At 45.4% G+C, this 17,877-nt stretch overlaps 1 protein-coding gene across 2 annotated transcripts in view; it reads left to right on the top strand.

Moving 5' to 3' along the window:
• Sidt1 (SID1 transmembrane family member 1) overlaps positions 1 to 17,877 on the top strand; it is an 89,870-nt gene that overhangs the window by 58,409 nt on the left and 13,584 nt on the right. Inside the window, exons 11-20 of one of the 2 annotated variants that reach the window (XM_032900229.1) lie at positions 3,048 to 3,119; positions 4,766 to 4,911; positions 5,592 to 5,665; positions 6,837 to 6,903; positions 9,210 to 9,283; positions 10,211 to 10,334; positions 10,531 to 10,648; positions 12,902 to 13,038; positions 13,699 to 13,807; positions 16,891 to 16,905. In XM_032900229.1, the coding sequence (XP_032756120.1) occupies positions 3,048 to 3,119; positions 4,766 to 4,911; positions 5,592 to 5,665; positions 6,837 to 6,903; positions 9,210 to 9,283; positions 10,211 to 10,334; positions 10,531 to 10,648; positions 12,902 to 13,038; positions 13,699 to 13,807; positions 16,891 to 16,905 (936 nt within the window). The remainder of the gene's footprint in view (positions 1 to 3,047; positions 3,120 to 4,765; positions 4,912 to 5,591; positions 5,666 to 6,836; positions 6,904 to 9,209; positions 9,284 to 10,210; positions 10,335 to 10,530; positions 10,649 to 12,901; positions 13,039 to 13,698; positions 13,808 to 16,890; positions 16,906 to 17,877) is intronic. The other variant, XM_032900230.1, reaches the window with a different exon arrangement.

The raw sequence follows: 17,877 nt of genomic DNA, 5'->3' as shown, positions 1-17,877 counted from the left end.
GCTCAGGCTCGAAGCAGATCATTGCTGAAAGTCAGGTTCGCTGACAACAGCAAAGAGCAGGAGAACGCCTTCAGACGACAGGCAAAACTGAGTGATCATAAGGACGCCAGGCGCACTCATTGTCTTCGTGGGCAAGCAGTGGCAATTGCTGCAGGGTTTGCCTTGGACTCACTTCTAGACCAGAGGCTCCTGTGTCTGCAAATTGAAGAGGGCAGCCTTCAGAGTATATGGCACATAGTGTACTGGTCTGCTTCTCTGCTAGCCTCTGTACTCTCTATTTTACTCCGAGGGATATTGGGGAGATGAGTCAGGGCCCACATCCTTATGGAGCAATGTCAGAAGGAAGCCCCCACCCCAAGTTTCTTCTTAGTTCTCTTGTAGACTGTATCATATCCTAATTGTTAAGTCACTAGAAAGAGATAGTTCCACGGCTGTGGGTGTCGCTAGCTTGCTGCAAGCCCCAGGTTAAATCCTCAGCACCACAGAAACAGGTTGAGTTGGCACATGTCTGTAATCCTGGCACTTAGGAGGTATAGGCAGAAGGGTCAGAAGTCTTCTAGATCGTTCTCTGGACTATATAGTGAGTTCAAGAACAGCCTGGAATGCATGAGATCCTGTCTCAAAAGGAGGGGGGGCTAAATAAATGTACTTTTAGAATTAATACTACTCTCTGTCTAAGACCAACATCAACATCACTGACATTAAAAGACTCATAATTCTTAGTTATTCGGGATTCACCATAGTGTGTTGGATTAAAGTTTCCTTGCAACAACTAAAAGTGTCTTGGCCAGACATGGCCAGATACCTTCTTGGGGTAAAGCTGGGAAAGCACCAATTTCCATGCACCAGCTGCTGGGCACAGGTTGAGGATGCCTAAAGAAAACAGTTTTCTTCAGTTCAGGAAGTAGAAAACAGGTATGCTTGCCCCAAACGCCTTTGAAATAGGGTGGAGATAAGGAATCTTTGTGCAAAGAGAAGGTATAGGCCAAAATGGCCCCACCTCTGATGTCCCATGACCTAAGCGACCAAAACAAGAGTGAAAGAGTGGCGAACTCCAGCCAGTCAGGGAAGAACTGCCTAGTGACCTTCAGGATTATGGAGCTGAGCCCGATGAGATCAGCCAGGAGAAAAGGCCAGAGAGGATTGCATTACCACGAGACACTGACAGGAGGAACCTTCAGAGGAGACTAAGGCTGTAGAAACGTCTTTCCCTCCTATCAGCAAGACCAAGAATCGATGAGGAGCAGGGATTCCATGGTACTCAAAGCAACAGGAAACACTCTGAGGGCTGGGCTCAGGGCAAATGCTAAAAGAGCAGGTTCTGAAAGGGCAAGAAGTCCCAGGAGGTTTGACATGCATGCTGTCCACTCACTGACAAGCTGGACACTTTGCTTGCATGAGGTCATCATTTGGCTGCACGTGTTTATGTATGTGTCCGTGTAATGCACTTTAAATGTATACAATAAAAGAAAACTTTGCAAAAAGAAGGTAAGCTTTAACAGATAGCCGTACAATGAGTCACTGTCTGCTGTCTGGATGGCCGGGGAAGCTACTTGATCTTTTAGCACTTGTACTCTATCATCTTTAAAATGGTGACAGTAATAGCTGGCACCTCTTAGGGCAGCTGGAACTCAAGAGTGTCCGACACAATACATTCTCCTCAGTCTGAAGGAACAGCAGCACCAGTCACAGTAATTAACCCATCAGGAGCAGTGGGGGCTCTGCTCATTGTGGTGCTTTTGGTCAGCAGGAGCAGTGGCATCAGCCAAAGTCTATGTTATTATGAGAACTGACCCAAGTCAAAAGGAGACAGCATCTTCGCATAACATTCTCTGTGCTCCAAATTTGATCCTTAGTGTTTAAGAGTCTAAAGCAAGGCTGAGAACACAGCTCAGTGATAGTGTTTTCCATCTCACGCAAGGGCTTAGATTTGATCCCCAAAATATATGTATACACCCCCAACCCCCACACAATGTGTCTAAAGATAATCAGTTTGTCTGCTTTGAACTTGGGCACAAAGCATGCATGATGTTGACATCATGGTGTGTACTTAAGGGTTAGTCCGAGGAAGTTCAGAGAGCTGAGCTCTCTAAATAATAAATACGTCAAGCGCAGTAACAATGCCAGGGAGTTTGCTCTCTGAGGGTCAAAGTCTACATCCTTCAGACCCGGGGAACAGCCTTGCCTGCCAAGACCACTGCGTTAGCTCCAAGACTCATTGACCGTCTGAGACAGCTCTTAGCGAATAATTCACCATGGGAGAAAGGAAAAGGAGTCACTGAGGCTTAGGCTTGTCTCCTGTCTGAGACTTTTGAATTTGCTGTGTAGTTACTTTCTCCTGTAGGGGAGATCAATAGGGACACAGTGGGTTTGGAAATTAAAAACACAGACTGGAGCCAGGAGAGTTCAAAACTACGACTTTCTGAGAGCCCATCAAAGCAACAAAGCCTGAAACTGGGATAAAGGAAGTTCACTGTGACTAGGGAGGGTTTAGAGCATTTGTGTCTGTGTGTGGTTTTTTGTTTTTTTTGTTTTGTTTTGTTTTGTTTTGTTTTTTTTACCTCTGTGGTACACTTAGCACTTATATAACAATGAATTACATTCTCAGCAAAAAATACTAAAATATACTGAGGACAAAGGTGTTTCCAAACATGAAGTGGTTCACTTAATATTCACTAAAATACTTCCCTACCACATCGAGTTGCCTGGGGTTGTGGCTCAATGGCAGAGAAATTGCATGAAATATGAAAGGTCCTGGATTCAGTTCCCCCAAATCATACAGAAATGAGAGAGAAAAAGAGGAAGGGAAGGAGAGAGAGACTGAAAAAGAGAACTGGGGGGGGGAGCAGTAGGATACAGAGAGAGGTGACAGGCTGGATGTGGCCTTAAGCACCCACAGTGGTGGTTCCTGTATTAAAGTGGAAAGAAAATCGAATTTAAAGATTGCCGCTTAGTGACCCAGCGACTTCAAGTCAAGTCATTTTACTTAAGCAGCTGAGGGTAAAACATTTCCCTCCTTCTTGTTGTTTGTTTTGTTTTTCCTGCAGGCTCTGGAAATATGGCTGTCTCACATCCCATCACGGCCAGTACACCTGAAGGGAGCAATTATGGGGCAATAGGTACTTCCTGCAACGAGTCCTTTGGTAGAACTCTTTCTTTGTTCCTCCGAGAGGCTGCTCTTTGATGCAGGAGATGAGCTGGCTGGATAATCTGGAACGTTCCTTCCAGCATTCTCTGTAGCTCTATTGTTCTGTTTCTTGGATCTGCTAGCTCCCCTTGGGCTGAACTCAGTGGTTGCCGTCAACTTGCAAAGCCCATTTGGGACTTAAAAGTTTTTTTATCACATTTCTGTTTTATTCATTTTGTGGGGGGAGCATGCGAATATTGGTGGCTGGAAGACAACTTGTAGGAGGTGACTCTGTCCTTCCACCATGTGGGTCCCGGAGACTGAACATAGATCAGCAGGTGTGGCAGCAAGCACATTTTACCCACTGACCCATTTCCCAAGCCCCTTGAGTACTTAAACATCTTATCTGTCTGTCTGCCTGCCTGCCTGCCTGTCTGTCTGTCTGCCTATTTCTGTCTGTCTATCTATCTATCTTTTATTTATTTATGTGTGTGCCATATGTGTATACAGTGCACATGTGCTGAGGTCAGGGGACAGTTCTTCTAAGTAAGTTCTCTCCTGCAGCTCTGTGGTATCTGAGGATCAAACTCAGGTCATCAGGTCCGCACACAAAGGTCCTCTACCCTCTTTGCTGTCTTGCCAACTCCCTAGGGTGCTGAGTTTAGGGCTTGAAAGACTTGGCGCAGCCAACACTATCCAATGAACAGCTGCCGTCTTGGGTGTCTGTGGAGTTAGAAGATTCAGAGTGTGAGAAGACTAATGCAGTGGAACAAGTGAACACGGCTGTATCTAAGTCCTTCAGCTAAGTTCACAATGAACCTGGTCAAGGCCACCAAGTTTATGGCAAACCTGAAAGGAACCAAGTTCCCCCATACCGGTCTTGTATGACAGGAGTGCATAGAGCTCTGTCCCTGCCATGATGATTGTAGGCTCATGAATGGTGCGTGCTAAGCAGTCCACAGAGAGGGGCTGTAGCCCCACATTGTCATTCTGTAACTTGGAGCATATGGGCTCAGTGTAGACCACTTATTTTTAGTTCTGTAAGAACAGGATTTAAAATAAAAAACAAAGCCATCTGAACAGAAGAAATAAAGCGGAAGGTAGGCTCAGTTCACGCGTTCAAGCTGCACAGGTCCCATCTGCTCTAGAACACTCATGGCACAGAAGAATCCTTCCTGTGAACGCTGTTTTCATTACATAACGATAGAACTGGCGTGCGGGGGCTTTCTCTGAATAGTTATTCCATGAGAAATGTACAGCAGTTGGATATGTATGTGTTACCCACATGTGTAATCGAAGCTATGAATAACTCTGCATGTATGTTGCTATACATTATGTTTGTATTTTAGAATATGAACCACGAAATATAAGAACAATGTTACTGCTGCATCCAGCTATCTACAGAAAAGATTCTATTAAATTCTTTACAGTCAGCCCTAGAAACAGACAAATTAGATATAAAGTGGAAGGAAAGAAAAAAAGACGACATTCACTTGAGGAGGCAGCCCAGGCACAGGTCTTGTTGATAAAGAATTAATTTGGACGAACATGGTATTTTCTAGAATGAGCGTGCACTGCACCTTCTGGGTTCTGTGGACCATTCTTGGCTTTTAAAGGCAGAGAAGTTTTCTGTTTCAGACGAGTCGAGTTCCAGTCCTGGAAGGCAGATGTCTTCTTCCGATGGTGGGCAGCCATGCCACTCAGACACAGACAGCTCTGTGGAGGAGAGTGACTTCGACACTATGCCAGACATCGAAAGTGACAAAAACGTCATCCGGACCAAGGTACCAACAGGCCCTGACTGCAGCTGATGAAACAGAAGAAAGTTTGGTAGTAAAATAAACTTCACCAGTGCCTCGGTTTCCTTATTCTTTTTTTCCATGAAGGGAAGCCACGTCTTCTAGAGGGTTTAGATGAAACATAGTTAGAGCCCAAGACAATCATCTCTTCATTAGAACCTTGCTTTGGGGTGGGGAAGGGAAAAGAACAGAACATTCTGTGTTCTCAGCACCCCAAGTGTCTGTGAACAGATAGAAGAGGAGAGTCACCTCAGGGCTGCACTGGAATGCCTCCCCATTTCTATACCTGCCATCCTTTGAGAGCAAAGACCATTTCTTTCTGGAATATGGTTAATATAGTGTATTTTACCTACCAGAAAGTCTGAGTATAAATCACACAGCTTCAACCGTATGTGATTCTGGAACTGCAAAGTGAGCAGATTTGAAAGTTGAGCAGTCAGTGCTCGCCATGTGTGAAACACTCCTGATAGGGCTCTCACATCAGCCGAGGAGCATGGTAGTGCTTTTAATATGGCAACCCGAGAAAAGCAAAAATAAAGGAAACAGTTTGGTGAATCATTTTAATCCCGGCTGGGGAGTAAATTAATGAACCTTCTAAAGTTCTCCTTTGTGTCCTATACAAGAAAAGCCTCAGATTGGCATTCTCTTCCCCATTGATGCCCTAGATGTTCTTGTACCTGTCTGATCTGTCCAGGAAAGACCGGAGGATTGTCAGCAAAAAATATAAGATTTATTTTTGGTAAGTAGGTGACAGTAAAATCATGGTTTCCCTAAAATTATTGACTTATTTAAATATATTTGTTTGCATGCATGTGTGTACTGCAGTGCTGGAGATCAAACGCAGGGCCACACACAGGATAAGGGAGGCAAGTCTTTCATCGCTGAACTACACTCTCAGCCCCTAAACTCTTTAAACTTAATTTTTTTCTTTGTAAAAGCTAGAACTACTTGTATCCCAAGGAGTTAGTGTTTAATAAGGCAGGAAAATGGATGATGATGCCTCCAACTTGAAACACAAAAGACCTGTCATGTGCCCATATGTGGGAGGACGTCCTTCCACCCAGTCAAGAGGCTGAGCTGCCCAGCCAAGGGCCTTCCTCTACTCAGAAAGCTCCGGCCCGACTGTGGTCCTCTTGCGATATGCCCCTGCATTCTAACTTTCTGAAGACTCCCCTTACTTCTGGACGCAGACATTAGAATGAAGCCAGGGACAAGGGAGCCAATGGAATTTCACAGCTGAACTGTCATTTTGGAATTAAGATTTATTTAAGAGCCTCTACAAAGTATCTCTCACTTGTTACTCTCACTCTAAGTCCGTTTAAGCTAACAGTGTACTGAGGGGATACGATGGTTGTATAGGAAGTTGGTTTTAGACTGCTTTACAAATGATTGTACAAAGAAGAAAGGAGGAGGAGCAGGAGGAGGAGAACTTCAACTCATCAAGTGCCAATTGGTGAATTTTAAATTCATCATTTCAGGTCAGGCACGGTGGCATCGTCTGTAACCACAACTCTTGAAATCATCACAGGTTCAAGACCAGCTTTGTCCACACAGCAAGTTCTAGGCCAGTCAGGGACCTAGCAAGACTCTGTCTCCAGTAAATTAAACAAACGAAAGACTTAATGGTTTCAGTTATCAGTGCAAGGACGCTCTGCTATAACCAAACCAATAGCAGTAACCAACCTAAGTTTGTTCACTTCCTTCTGTCGCCTCTGGGCAAAATTCTGTCAACCAAACGTTCAAAGGCACAGGAAAGGGGAGGCAGAGAGAAACAGGCGCTATACCATCAGTTCCTGGTTGCTTTTGCAAGCTAACCGTGGAGTTGTAAGGTGGAAATACTCTTCTTTTTAAAGCTGAGAGGAGTCCACCGTTATGTTGGAAGTCACTGTTTCTGGTTCCTTCTGTCCTAGGAACATCATCACCATCGCTGTGTTTTATGCCCTGCCTGTGATGCAGCTGGTCATCACCTACCAGACAGTAAGTGCTGCTCTGCCCAGATGCCCAGCTTCCATCGAAGGGAAGCCTCTGCTCTGGCTCTCAGGGAAGAGTTTAGCTTAGGATCAGCTCGTCAGCTCGTGTGTGTGTGTGTGTGTGTGTGTGTGTGTGTGTGTGTGTGTGTGTGTGTATGTGAGAGAGAGAGAGAGAGGGACAGAGACAGAGACACAGACAGAGACACAGACAGAGACACAGAGAGAGACACAGAGAGAGAGACAGAGAGATGGGGAGAGCCTGAAGAGGCTCGAGATATAGAGTCTCCTCAAACTGAAGTCCTAGGCATTTGGGAGTTCCCTGCTATGGTGCTGGGCATCAAACTCAAGTCCTTTGAAAGAGCAGTGTGTGCTCTTAACCACCAAGCCATCTCTTCAGTCCCAAGAAATTACAGTTTTGGTTGATGGTTTTCTAAGACAGGCCTCTCTGTTTTATAACTCTGATTCTCCTGAAACTGGATACGTAAACCAGGCGGACCTCAAGTTTGCAGAGCTCCACCTGCCTCTGACTCCCAAGAGCTGGGCGGGTATGTGCCACCAGCCTCCAAGCTTTTTTTAAAAATAATTTCCCATTTTGGGCTCTAATTAGGCTTCTCCATTAACAACTTCATCTCTTGGATTGTTTCCATTTATTTCCCAATGTTTACCAACATAAAATCAATCATTCAGCCATATTGTCTATCAATGGCACCGTTATTTATCATCCTGAGTGTGTGATCATCAGGAGACAATGGGTGGAGTAAATAAAGGTCTAGACCAATGGTCTAGGGCTGCAGCTCAGTTTGCCTAGAAAGCCTGACACTGCAGCAACTCATATATGGGTTTAACATATCCGTAATTCCAACTGTAGGAAAATGGAGGACGGATCAGAAGTTCAAGGTTTCCTCATGTAGGGAGTTCAAGGCCAGTCTAGACAGTGTGAAACTGTCTCAGGAAGGAACACAAACTAAAATCTCCAGACTGAACAAAAGGAGCAGGAAGTCTAATTTAGCCTGTTCTGCTCGCTGGGGATACTCTGTAAAATTGTAAACAGCTTCAGCAGGGGCTGGAGAGATCGCTCTGCAGTTACGAGCACGTGTTGCTCTTGCACAGGACCTGGGTTCCCGATGCCTGCATGGCCACTCATAATTGTTTGTAACTCGAGTATCAGGGGAATCCAACACCCTCTTCTGACCTCTGTGATCCTCGGGCACATATGTAGTACATAGATACACATACAAGCAAAACACTCATACGCAAAGTTTTTCAGGCTATTTAAAAATAGTTTTGTGGAACTAACAAAATACTAAGCTAACAACAAAAAATTAAAAGTCGAATGAACAAATTCATACTAAACCACCTTGAGAATGTCTGATGCTCCTTCATAGAAACCCTGGAACCCAGTCACTGAAGTGGGGATTTAATGTCCCAGTCACTGAAGTAGGAATATAATTAGGGTCCAGGTTTCTAAGTATAAATTTTCTAGAAATCGTGAGAGTCAAGAAGGTCAGTTTAGAATGACATGTGGCTGAGCACATTGCATTCACTATCCCTTAATTTTTGCTAGGCATTTTAAAATGGGGCACTTTAAAAAATCTCAGGTCCAGGGTGGTACCCCACACCAAGTAGATCAGGGCCTCGGGAAGGAGAGCCATGGTATTGTTTAAATCCTCTCTGATTTCTCTAGATAGCCAAGCTTGTGATGTAAGATTTAGTCCATTTATACTCATCCCATAATAAAGGCAAAGTCTCTATGAGGTTTGAACCCCACTGTTTCTAACCTAAACATTCTTTACATACATGGGAACCCTTTCAGAAGCTGTAGCTTGCTATGTTTTAGGCAGGTTCTTGAAGGGGAAGGAGCAGGAGAAGGAAAACTAGATACTTCCTCCATGACTGCTTGGTGGGGCACTCAGAGAAGGGGGCATCTCCATTTCCTCCCATTGTTAATCCAGGGAATAGGACATAGCAAGACAGACCCATAGCAAGACACAGACCCAAAAGGCAGTTCCCAATGTTAGCATCCTTTCATAGTCCTTTCTATCAAAATAACAAAAGTTTCACACACTGTTGAGTTCCATCTTGAGGCTACCGATAGATAGGACACTTTTATCTAAAGCACTGAGGGCACCCGAATAGGAAGTGTGTGTTTGCTGTGTAACAGTGGTAGGTCGTGCCCCACCTTCTGAGGAGGAGGTGGTTACACCTTAGCCTCCGGCAGGACATCCCTGTGAGCCCTTCGTGCTCTTTGTGACTTTGGGCAGACTCGTAGGATAGAGAGAAGTCACTTTTCTTCTTTCATTTGACTTTTTATAGGTGGTAAATGTCACTGGCAACCAGGACATCTGTTACTACAACTTCCTCTGTGCTCACCCCCTGGGCGTCCTGAGGTAAACTCAGCCCTCTGGCTCCTCATGAAACGTGAGAGATTCTTTCTGTCTAATTTGATTTGAGTTTGAACACACAACAACAACAACAACAACAACAACAACAACAACGGCAAACTACCCTGGTCAGAGCAAAGAGGAATTGAAGTCAGATGTTGAGACAGGATCTGCTCCCCTCCCAGGAAATATTTCTAAGAACGACCTGTTGAGGCTTGGCAGTGAGGTTTTTAAAAACCAGATCACTAGTTATAGGTGTCTCATGCCCACGAACATTGAGTTGGTGGCCAGCTCTCATTTAGTATGTTAAATAACCTCACAAGGTAGGTATTATTAGTACCACAATTTTTACATAAAGGTGCTAAGGCTTAGATAGGTAAGGATTTGCTGAATTCTGGTCCCTTAGTTCTTAGTGATGTCAGAGTTTGTCTGCAAGCCTGACTGTTCTAAAGCCACCGGAACTTGGTGAAAGGAAATATCTTCCTGAGAGATAGGAAAGTATCTTCTCTCTACAGAGCAGAACCAGCTTGAGTTCCTGAAAATGAAGCCATGGTCTGTGGTATACATGTGCTTATCTACTGAAATCTGTAGGGAGAGCTGAACATTAACACACTGTAGGTCTGTCTATGAGAGTCACAGGTAGAGCTGAAATGCTCATTCGTCTCTGGACCAACGCTTTCTCAGGCTCATACTTTGCCAGGGCCCTGAAGACAAGAGATGACCAGGCAGGTGTTAGGGATGCTAAGCAAAAGTCCCAGAGAAGGCAAATGTTAAGCCAAGTGAGAATCTTCAAACCAAGGTGCTAGATTGAAGAGGATTTCTGGTGTCTGTCTAATGCTGAAGTCCTAGGAAAATGTTAGTGTAGAAAGACACCAAATAATGTTTGCCCGTGTTCATTCTGAGTCCCCATTAATTTCCTGCTCACACCTATAGCGCCTTCAATAATATTCTCAGTAACCTGGGCCACGTCCTCCTGGGCTTCCTCTTCCTGCTGATAGTGCTGCGCCGTGACCTTCTCCACCGTAGAGCCCTGGAGGCTAAAGACATCTTTGCTATGGTGAGTGGGATTGAAGGCATGAGCTGGGAGGGACTGTACTCCCACATAGACCTGCAGAGAGGAGGGCTGTCTGGCTTGGTGATGTGATGCTGAACTCTCTGTACAGCCACTCAAGGCCACCGTTTAGGCTTCCCGACTCGGGATGTGTCTCCGACAGTGTCTTTCTATTAACAGTCCTTTCCCCCTTTTTTTTCAGGAGTATGGGATTCCCAAACACTTTGGTCTCTTCTACGCCATGGGGATCGCGCTGATGATGGAAGGCGTGCTCAGCGCTTGTTACCACGTCTGCCCTAATTACTCCAACTTCCAGTTCGGTAATTAGAACCTATATTGGTGACATAGATTTGAGTTACAGGTGTCTTACCCTGGAGCCCTTCAGAAACATCAAATTCATACTTGCAAGAACTGAAAGGCGTTTGGGGTGAGCTGAAATGACCTGAGTGGACCTTGTCACTGAGCAAGGTTTCTGCACGTTGTGTGTTTGTTCTCGTTGACCAATGTTTAGTCTGGAAAACACCCAATGCTGATGTCATGGTGAGACACAGTGTCAGGGGCCAAGACAAGTAGTGCTACCTTTCACATTCCCACCGTGTGACTTATCTACATAAGCAGTTAGCCTGCTCTGGAGTGAAAGTAATGGGAAACTCAATTACGAGTGAACTAAAGGGGGCTGGAGAGATGGCTCAGTGGTTAAGAGCACTGACTGCTCTCCCAGAGGTCCCAAGTTCAAATCTCCCAGCAACCACATGGTAGCTTGCAACCATCTGTAGTAAGATCCGACAGCCTCTTTCGGTATGTGTGAAGGCGGCTACAGTGTACTTATATAAAATAAATAAATTTTTATTTTTAAAAAAAAAGAGTGAACTAAATGATAGGACCATCACACTGTCAGCTCACTGTCTGGAAGGCAGGGGGAGAGATGCCTTTGCTTACCCGATGACTCTGACTCTACACCTCCAGATGACCTTTCGCCTGTCCCTAGCCTTTGTGTTGGTTTTCTCCCAAAGGTAATTTCTCTCACGCAGTTCTTAGGTCTCCTTCGCCAGGTTCAGAGCAGGTTCAAGATGGCCTGGAGAAACTTACAGCAAGGAAACATCTTCAGAAGAAGCCTCAGGATACTATTCCCTCCTACCTCAGTAGCTCAAACAGTGATATTCCTGAACCATTCCCTAGGTGCTGGTTAGCTCAGGTCTAGGCGGCTACATCTATCGGCAAGGAAAAATGGACTAATGTTGGACCAATCAGACCTATCCCTTCCAAGAGCAGGGAGGCCTTGCTGAGGTCAAGAGGCCAGAAGGATGTGCAGTTATGGATTCAGAACATGGTAGATACCAATTTAGTATTAAAATGTAGCGTAAGAATGAAGAATGAGAGTGGCGGACTCTGCCTGCAGACAGCGCACTCCCAGGAGGCTGAGCCGAGAGGCTCTCTAGTCTAGACTACGTATACCGAGACCCCTCAGAGAGACACAACAGTAACCAGATAAATTGAAAACAAGAGCTGCACACCGCCACTCACACGCGATGATTTCGTTTGGTTGGTTTGGTTTGGTTTTTCAAGGCAAGTCTTCACTGTGTAGCTCTGGCTGTCCTGGAACTCACTCTCTAGACCAGGCTGGCCTTGAACTCACGCAGACTTGCTGGCCTCTGCCTCCCGCATGCTGGGATTAAAAGTAAGCACCACCGTCACACACCACAATACATCAGACTTAACTACCTGGCTTGTGCACCCTCTGTGCTCTGTTTAACAAGTTTCTCCCCAGAGTGTTCCGACCTGGGCTAGCTGTGTGAGAGCCTTTATTTCCCACATCGATGTTCGTGCTTGCTACTGTCAGGCATTTAAATGTTCCGCCGAAGTTCTCAGTAGTGTGAGCGTTACAATGTTGTTTTGCTTCCTGCCTCCAGAGCTGTGGAACAGCTGGGCTGCATTCAATGGGTAGTTATTTTCCATTAGTAGGGCTATTATGCTCCTCATAGAGACACCACAGTGACTGTGTCTGCACCTCAGAGTGCTGAGAACGGCTTCCACCTGACACTCATCTTATTGTCTCTCTGCCTCGACTATCACCATAAAAGGTCTTTTTGTCCCCATTGTCTAACATAAAGTTTAGAAGGTACAAAGTGAGGTCGCTGTTTACTCACCCCATTCGATGTTTTCCCTCTGCGAACCAAAATACATTGGTGGATGGGCACAGGTTGGAAATAGAGGATGCAGGATCTTCCTAGAGCAGTGGTTTGCAAGCCTCTTCTTAACGCTGCCACCCTTTAATGCAGTTTCTCATAGTGTGGTGACCCCTGACCCCAACCCCCGTTGCTACCTCCTAACTGTAGTTTTGCTGCTCTCATGAATTGTAATGTAAATATCTGGGTTTTTCTGATAGTCCTTGGGGGTTGTGACTCATAGGTTGAGAACCATTGGCCTAGAGGAGGCACCTAGTAGGGCTGCTGTGTCAGAGACTCCTACACATCAGCAAATCTTCTACTAAGCCACAGGGTAGGCAGCAGCTAAAGGAAAGCTTGGAGTGTCATTGCCAGGTACCCAGTGAACTTCTTGTCTTGGGTCTCTAGACACCTCCTTCATGTACATGATTGCCGGCCTCTGCATGCTGAAGCTCTACCAGACCCGCCACCCGGACATCAATGCCAGCGCCTACTCTGCCTATGCCTCCTTCGCTGTGGTCATCACACTCACGGTCCTCGGAGTGGTGGGTCCCTCTCCATCTGCCTTTAGTCCGGCCCTGAAAAGTGTCCCCCTGGAGGAGGGGGTGCCTTTTCGTTGGGCCTTGGGTGCATGGGTTTGGGTCTCTTCAAGGTTGTCTGGCTTGATGACTTAACGGATGGTTCCTAAGCACGTAATCGTCACCTGTAAAACCAGGTGAGGGTGGCTTTTATATTAACATGAATTCCAAGTCATGCCAAGACTGGGACAGATAACATATAAGACAGGGCTTCCCAGCATGCCTCACCATCCACCAGCTCTTATATCTTTCCACCCTCTGCTTCCAATGAGCCTTAGTGTTCAATGAGCCTTAGTGTTCAATGAGCCTTAGTGGTGGTTGATATAATGGCCCATTGAGACTGAAGCATCCTCATTATTTTGGACCAGTTATGAGTCTCCTCATTAGCTGCAGCCTGATGCAAACAAACAAACAAACAAGTATTTCCCACCATGGTTGAGAACAGCACTCATTTGTGGGTATACGTATAAATATTTTGCAGAGATGATTTGACGACATGTTCTTTAGTCATGGCTGTATTTGCTTTGCTTTGTTTTGTTTTCTACAATAAGCCTCGGTAAGAGACAATGATTTGACAGAGTTCCCTAGGGAAACCCCAGATCGCACTAACCCCATCCTTATCCCTAGGTGTTTGGAAAAAACGATGTGTGGTTCTGGATCATCTTCTCTGCCATCCACGTCCTTGCTTCTCTGGCCCTCAGCACCCAAATCTACTACATGGGCCGTTTCAAGATAGGTAAGTCAACAAACACTCTGATCCCTGGGGGAGCGAACCCAGGGCTGTCACTCCTCCTCGATGAAAGTGGTTATCATGATCGTGGGCGCTGAAACGCTGCTATGGTTGTGTGTGTCTCTAAGAATATGTCTTCCTTCGTATGGGATCTATTAGCCACCATTTCTGTTTTCAGCCGAGAGATGTATCTTCCCACACCTCAGAGCTGGGGCACACCTCCCCCTGCTGGTTGCAAACACTCTGCAAACCACCAAAAGTCATAGTGACAGATGACTTTGATCCCAGCAGGCAGAGGCAGGCAGAGCTTTGTGAGGATGGTCTGGTCTACACAAGTTCCATGATAGCCAGGACCACATAGAGACACCCTGTGGTTTAAAAGAAGAGGGAGGGGTCCTAAGGAGAGCAGTGTGCTCAGTATATATGCCACAAGACCTACATAGAGGAACCTTTCTCCATCTGCAGCATTCGAAAAGGACCATTTCTCCAATGCTAAATGGTTGCCAGGAATGAATCATGCACTATTTCTAGATACAAGGACAGAAACTTTTGTGACCAGCTTTCTTTACTGTGCTACTTCTGACAGTGTGGACTGAGTGCTATGTGGAAATTAGCTTGTCATCTCCTGTCAGTCAGCCATCATACACTGGAAGAAGTTCAAGATGTTTTAGAGTATTTTTAAAATGGTTTTAGCACACTGGGAGTCCTACTTTAAAAACTCATTCGTGTATTTCAAGATAGACCATAGATCTGCCCCTGATATTGGCGGAGCCCAGGGAAAGAAGGCAAATAAAAATCACAAACAAAATACACGACCATTTCAAGTTATAAAGCAGGCACTAAAGGATACTCAAAACAAAAGAACAAAGAAAAGAGGGGTGGGTGGAAGGTTAGAGAGAAGAATGGATGGAGGGGGTGGGAAGCAGGAGAGACAGGTGAGCTAGGAGTAGAACTCAGTGGTAAAATGATCTCTAACGAAGGAAGGGAGGAGGGGGGAAGAGGAAGGGGAAGGGAAGCGAAGAGAAGGGAGAAGAGAAGAGAAGAGAAGAGAAGAGAAGAGAAGAGAAGAGAAGAGAAGAGAAGAGAAGAGAAGAGAAGAGAAGTTAAGTTTCATTATAGCCTAGAAGGGCCAGGTTAAAATTCAGAATTCTTGTTCCCTCAGAAGAACAGTGTGGAATATGTCTGTTCTTCCTAACCCTGTCTCTGTGCTATGTCTCAAGAGATCTCGTAGAGTCTTAAGGACACCCAATGTCCACTCATGTGCCACACAAGTAGTAATAGCTTGGTCATTCTTTGTCCCTGGAAGTATGCACTGGTGGAGCTCTGGCCTCAGGATGGTAAATGGGGAGGAGGCTCTACAGGCTCTGAGTGAAGGTCCAGGAATATTTTGGGATGGAATTTGAGGTCCAATAATCCATAATGTAATCTAGTAGTGGAAGTTCCCTTTACCGTGTAGATTCCTCATTCAAAGGGTGATGAGGAGCCTCTAAAATAAGGATCTTCTTTTGCCCAAAGCAGTCCAGTGTAAACAAGTGTCTCAAAGGCTAGAAGATCAACTACAACATATTCTCAATTTAGGGCTGGTAATGGGTACCTGTTATGTCAGCAGTTGAAGGGTCAAAGAAGAAGAATGGTGTGTTTAAGGCCAGCTTGGCTACATAGTGAGATCCCATTTAAGTACACACACACACACACACACACACACACACACACACACACACACATCATCATCATCATCATCATCATCATCATCATCATCATCTTCATTTTCATCATCATCATCATGACTTAGCTTTCTCCTTGGACATAGCAGATCTACCCTTCCTCAGGTAGTGTACTTCTGAAGGATATTTGATAATTTGTGCTCATGCCTCATATTGCAGACCCAAAACTGTGAGGTCATACAAATTGTGGAAAGGAAACTAACTTGGAGCCTTGTTCTGCTCTCTCCCAGACTCATGAACACAGAATTAAGTGGTGGGAATGATCCCTGCCACAGTCCTGCGAAGCCAGTGGCAAGCAGTAACATAACGCAGGCTCATACCACAGTCATCGTATACACAAGGAATAATTTACATGAGGCTCGGGCAGTCGTTTAAGAGGGTCACAACAGGAGAGGGTTGTTCCATACAAAGATTGATGAAGATTCTTTGATAAAGCGATGATTCACAAGACATACATGCTGAGAGGTGATAAAGGGGTTTCCAGGCAACCAGGGAGTAACAGCAGTGAAGCCCTCAGCATCCTTAATTCTAAAAGGGGGAAGAGGTGGTCACTAAAGCGTGTTACAGAGAGAAAGGCCCTCTGCAAGGAACTTTGGTTCCTTTCAAGTGGGAAGGGCACCAGGTGGTTATAAATTGAGCAAATCAAAGCCTGATGTTAGAAATAAAAGATGGCAGGTCTGTTGGAAGGTAGCGAAGGGGGATTGCCTTTTAGCAGTTTTAGCAGGATAGTTTCAGTGTCATGGCCACAGGCAGTATGATGGGACCCTGAAGGGTTCTCAAGAGCTACACTAGCAGAGTCCTCACTGAGGGGCAAGATGGGATCCTGAAGGGTGATGGCCTTCAGGTCCAGAGAACAAAGGGGACTTCTTGTTCTTACAGGTTTTGCAGAGAAGGGATGGGAAATCACGCCATGAGGGTCTAGCCTATGTGTCAGGAGTTATAAGCCAGGAAGGCACTAGCTAAAAGCAAAGTCCCCACTTGAAAGGCAGTCGTGGCAATGCAGAGCATGTTACAAGTGGATGTAAAACCACAGAGCCACTTGTCCAGGTTACTACTGTGTCCCTTGTCTCGGACCCTACAAAGTAGACCTTGAGGATTGTGCACTAGAGCAAGAGTTAGATAAACGTTGGATGGAAGAGAAGGGGCCCTTGGTTTTCTCCTTAGAGAGGAGCTTTCTGAGTGTCTGAGATAGGCAGAGTCCATGTCCTCCATGGGGTTGGGGGTGGGGAGTGAATGTCACCTCTACAAATACAAAATAAAGCTGTCATTTTAAGAAAAACAAAGCGAGTGGCAGCTTACCTATCTGGCTTCCTTCTTACAGATCATTTCTCTCTCTTCTCTTTTCTCTGCTTCCCACTGATTCAGATGTGTCCGACACAGGTAATGTCCTACCACCATTTGTAGGGGTCTAAGTTGTTCATTCCTAGACCCGCCTGGTTTCTGCCAGCTCTGCCCCCTGCTTCCCCATCCAGATCAGGCAGGCTGAATGGGAGGATGATCCGAAGGCTTGAAAGGAAGTCTGCATCCCAACCCGTGCCGTGGTGCATCACTTCCAGGCTCTCATATAACTCTTTGTTAAGTTCAACCCCAGGCTCTCCTGGAAGGGCAGAAGAGCCTTCTGTGGATCTGTGGTCCACTCTCAGCAATACTGACTCTGGGGACACTCAGTCTTACTTCTGAAGTCAGGATATGAATAGTTTTGTCCTTGCCTCTGAGGGGAGCAGCTAGAACTCTCTCACACGGAATGCCTTCTACTCCAAACATGATTTATGCGGGACTACATTACAAACCCTTTCCTGTTTTTCTCACCCTATCTTAACTTCCATTTCCTTAATAATTCTGAGTGTTGTTTTCATCCTGCTACTCTTTCTAAACATTCTTAGCACAGTCCAGGACCTCTTGGTTCAGAACTCAGTAACTCAGAACTGTGTTGTGTTGAGAAGTGTAGAACCTTTACAAGATGAGATCCCCATTCTCAGTATGGAGAACAAGTGTTTTAGGTTGGATTTGAGGGTCCCATTACATCTCTGCTGCTAGGAAACCCCACCAGAGTGATCTGTAAACAATGGAAGCTTAGCTGAAGAAAGCGGAAGGGTGGCAGCTGCTGGCCATTCGAGTCCCTTGGCAGCCTTTCTACCATCAAGTGCATGTGTATGGCTCACCTTCCAAAACAACATCATTTTCTACACCATAGACTTATACCAGAGATAGATAGATAGATAGATAGATAGATAGATAGATAGATAGATAGATGATGGATGGATGGATAGATAGATAGATAGATAGATCAATGAATAGATAGATAGATAGATAGATAGATAGATAGATAGATAGATAGATAGATAGATAGAT

This window comes from Rattus rattus, chromosome 4 (assembly GCF_011064425.1).
Source record: "Rattus rattus isolate New Zealand chromosome 4, Rrattus_CSIRO_v1, whole genome shotgun sequence".
Lineage (NCBI taxonomy): Eukaryota > Metazoa > Chordata > Mammalia > Rodentia > Muridae > Rattus > Rattus rattus.
This window is presented reverse-complemented; position numbering and strand designations above follow the sequence as displayed.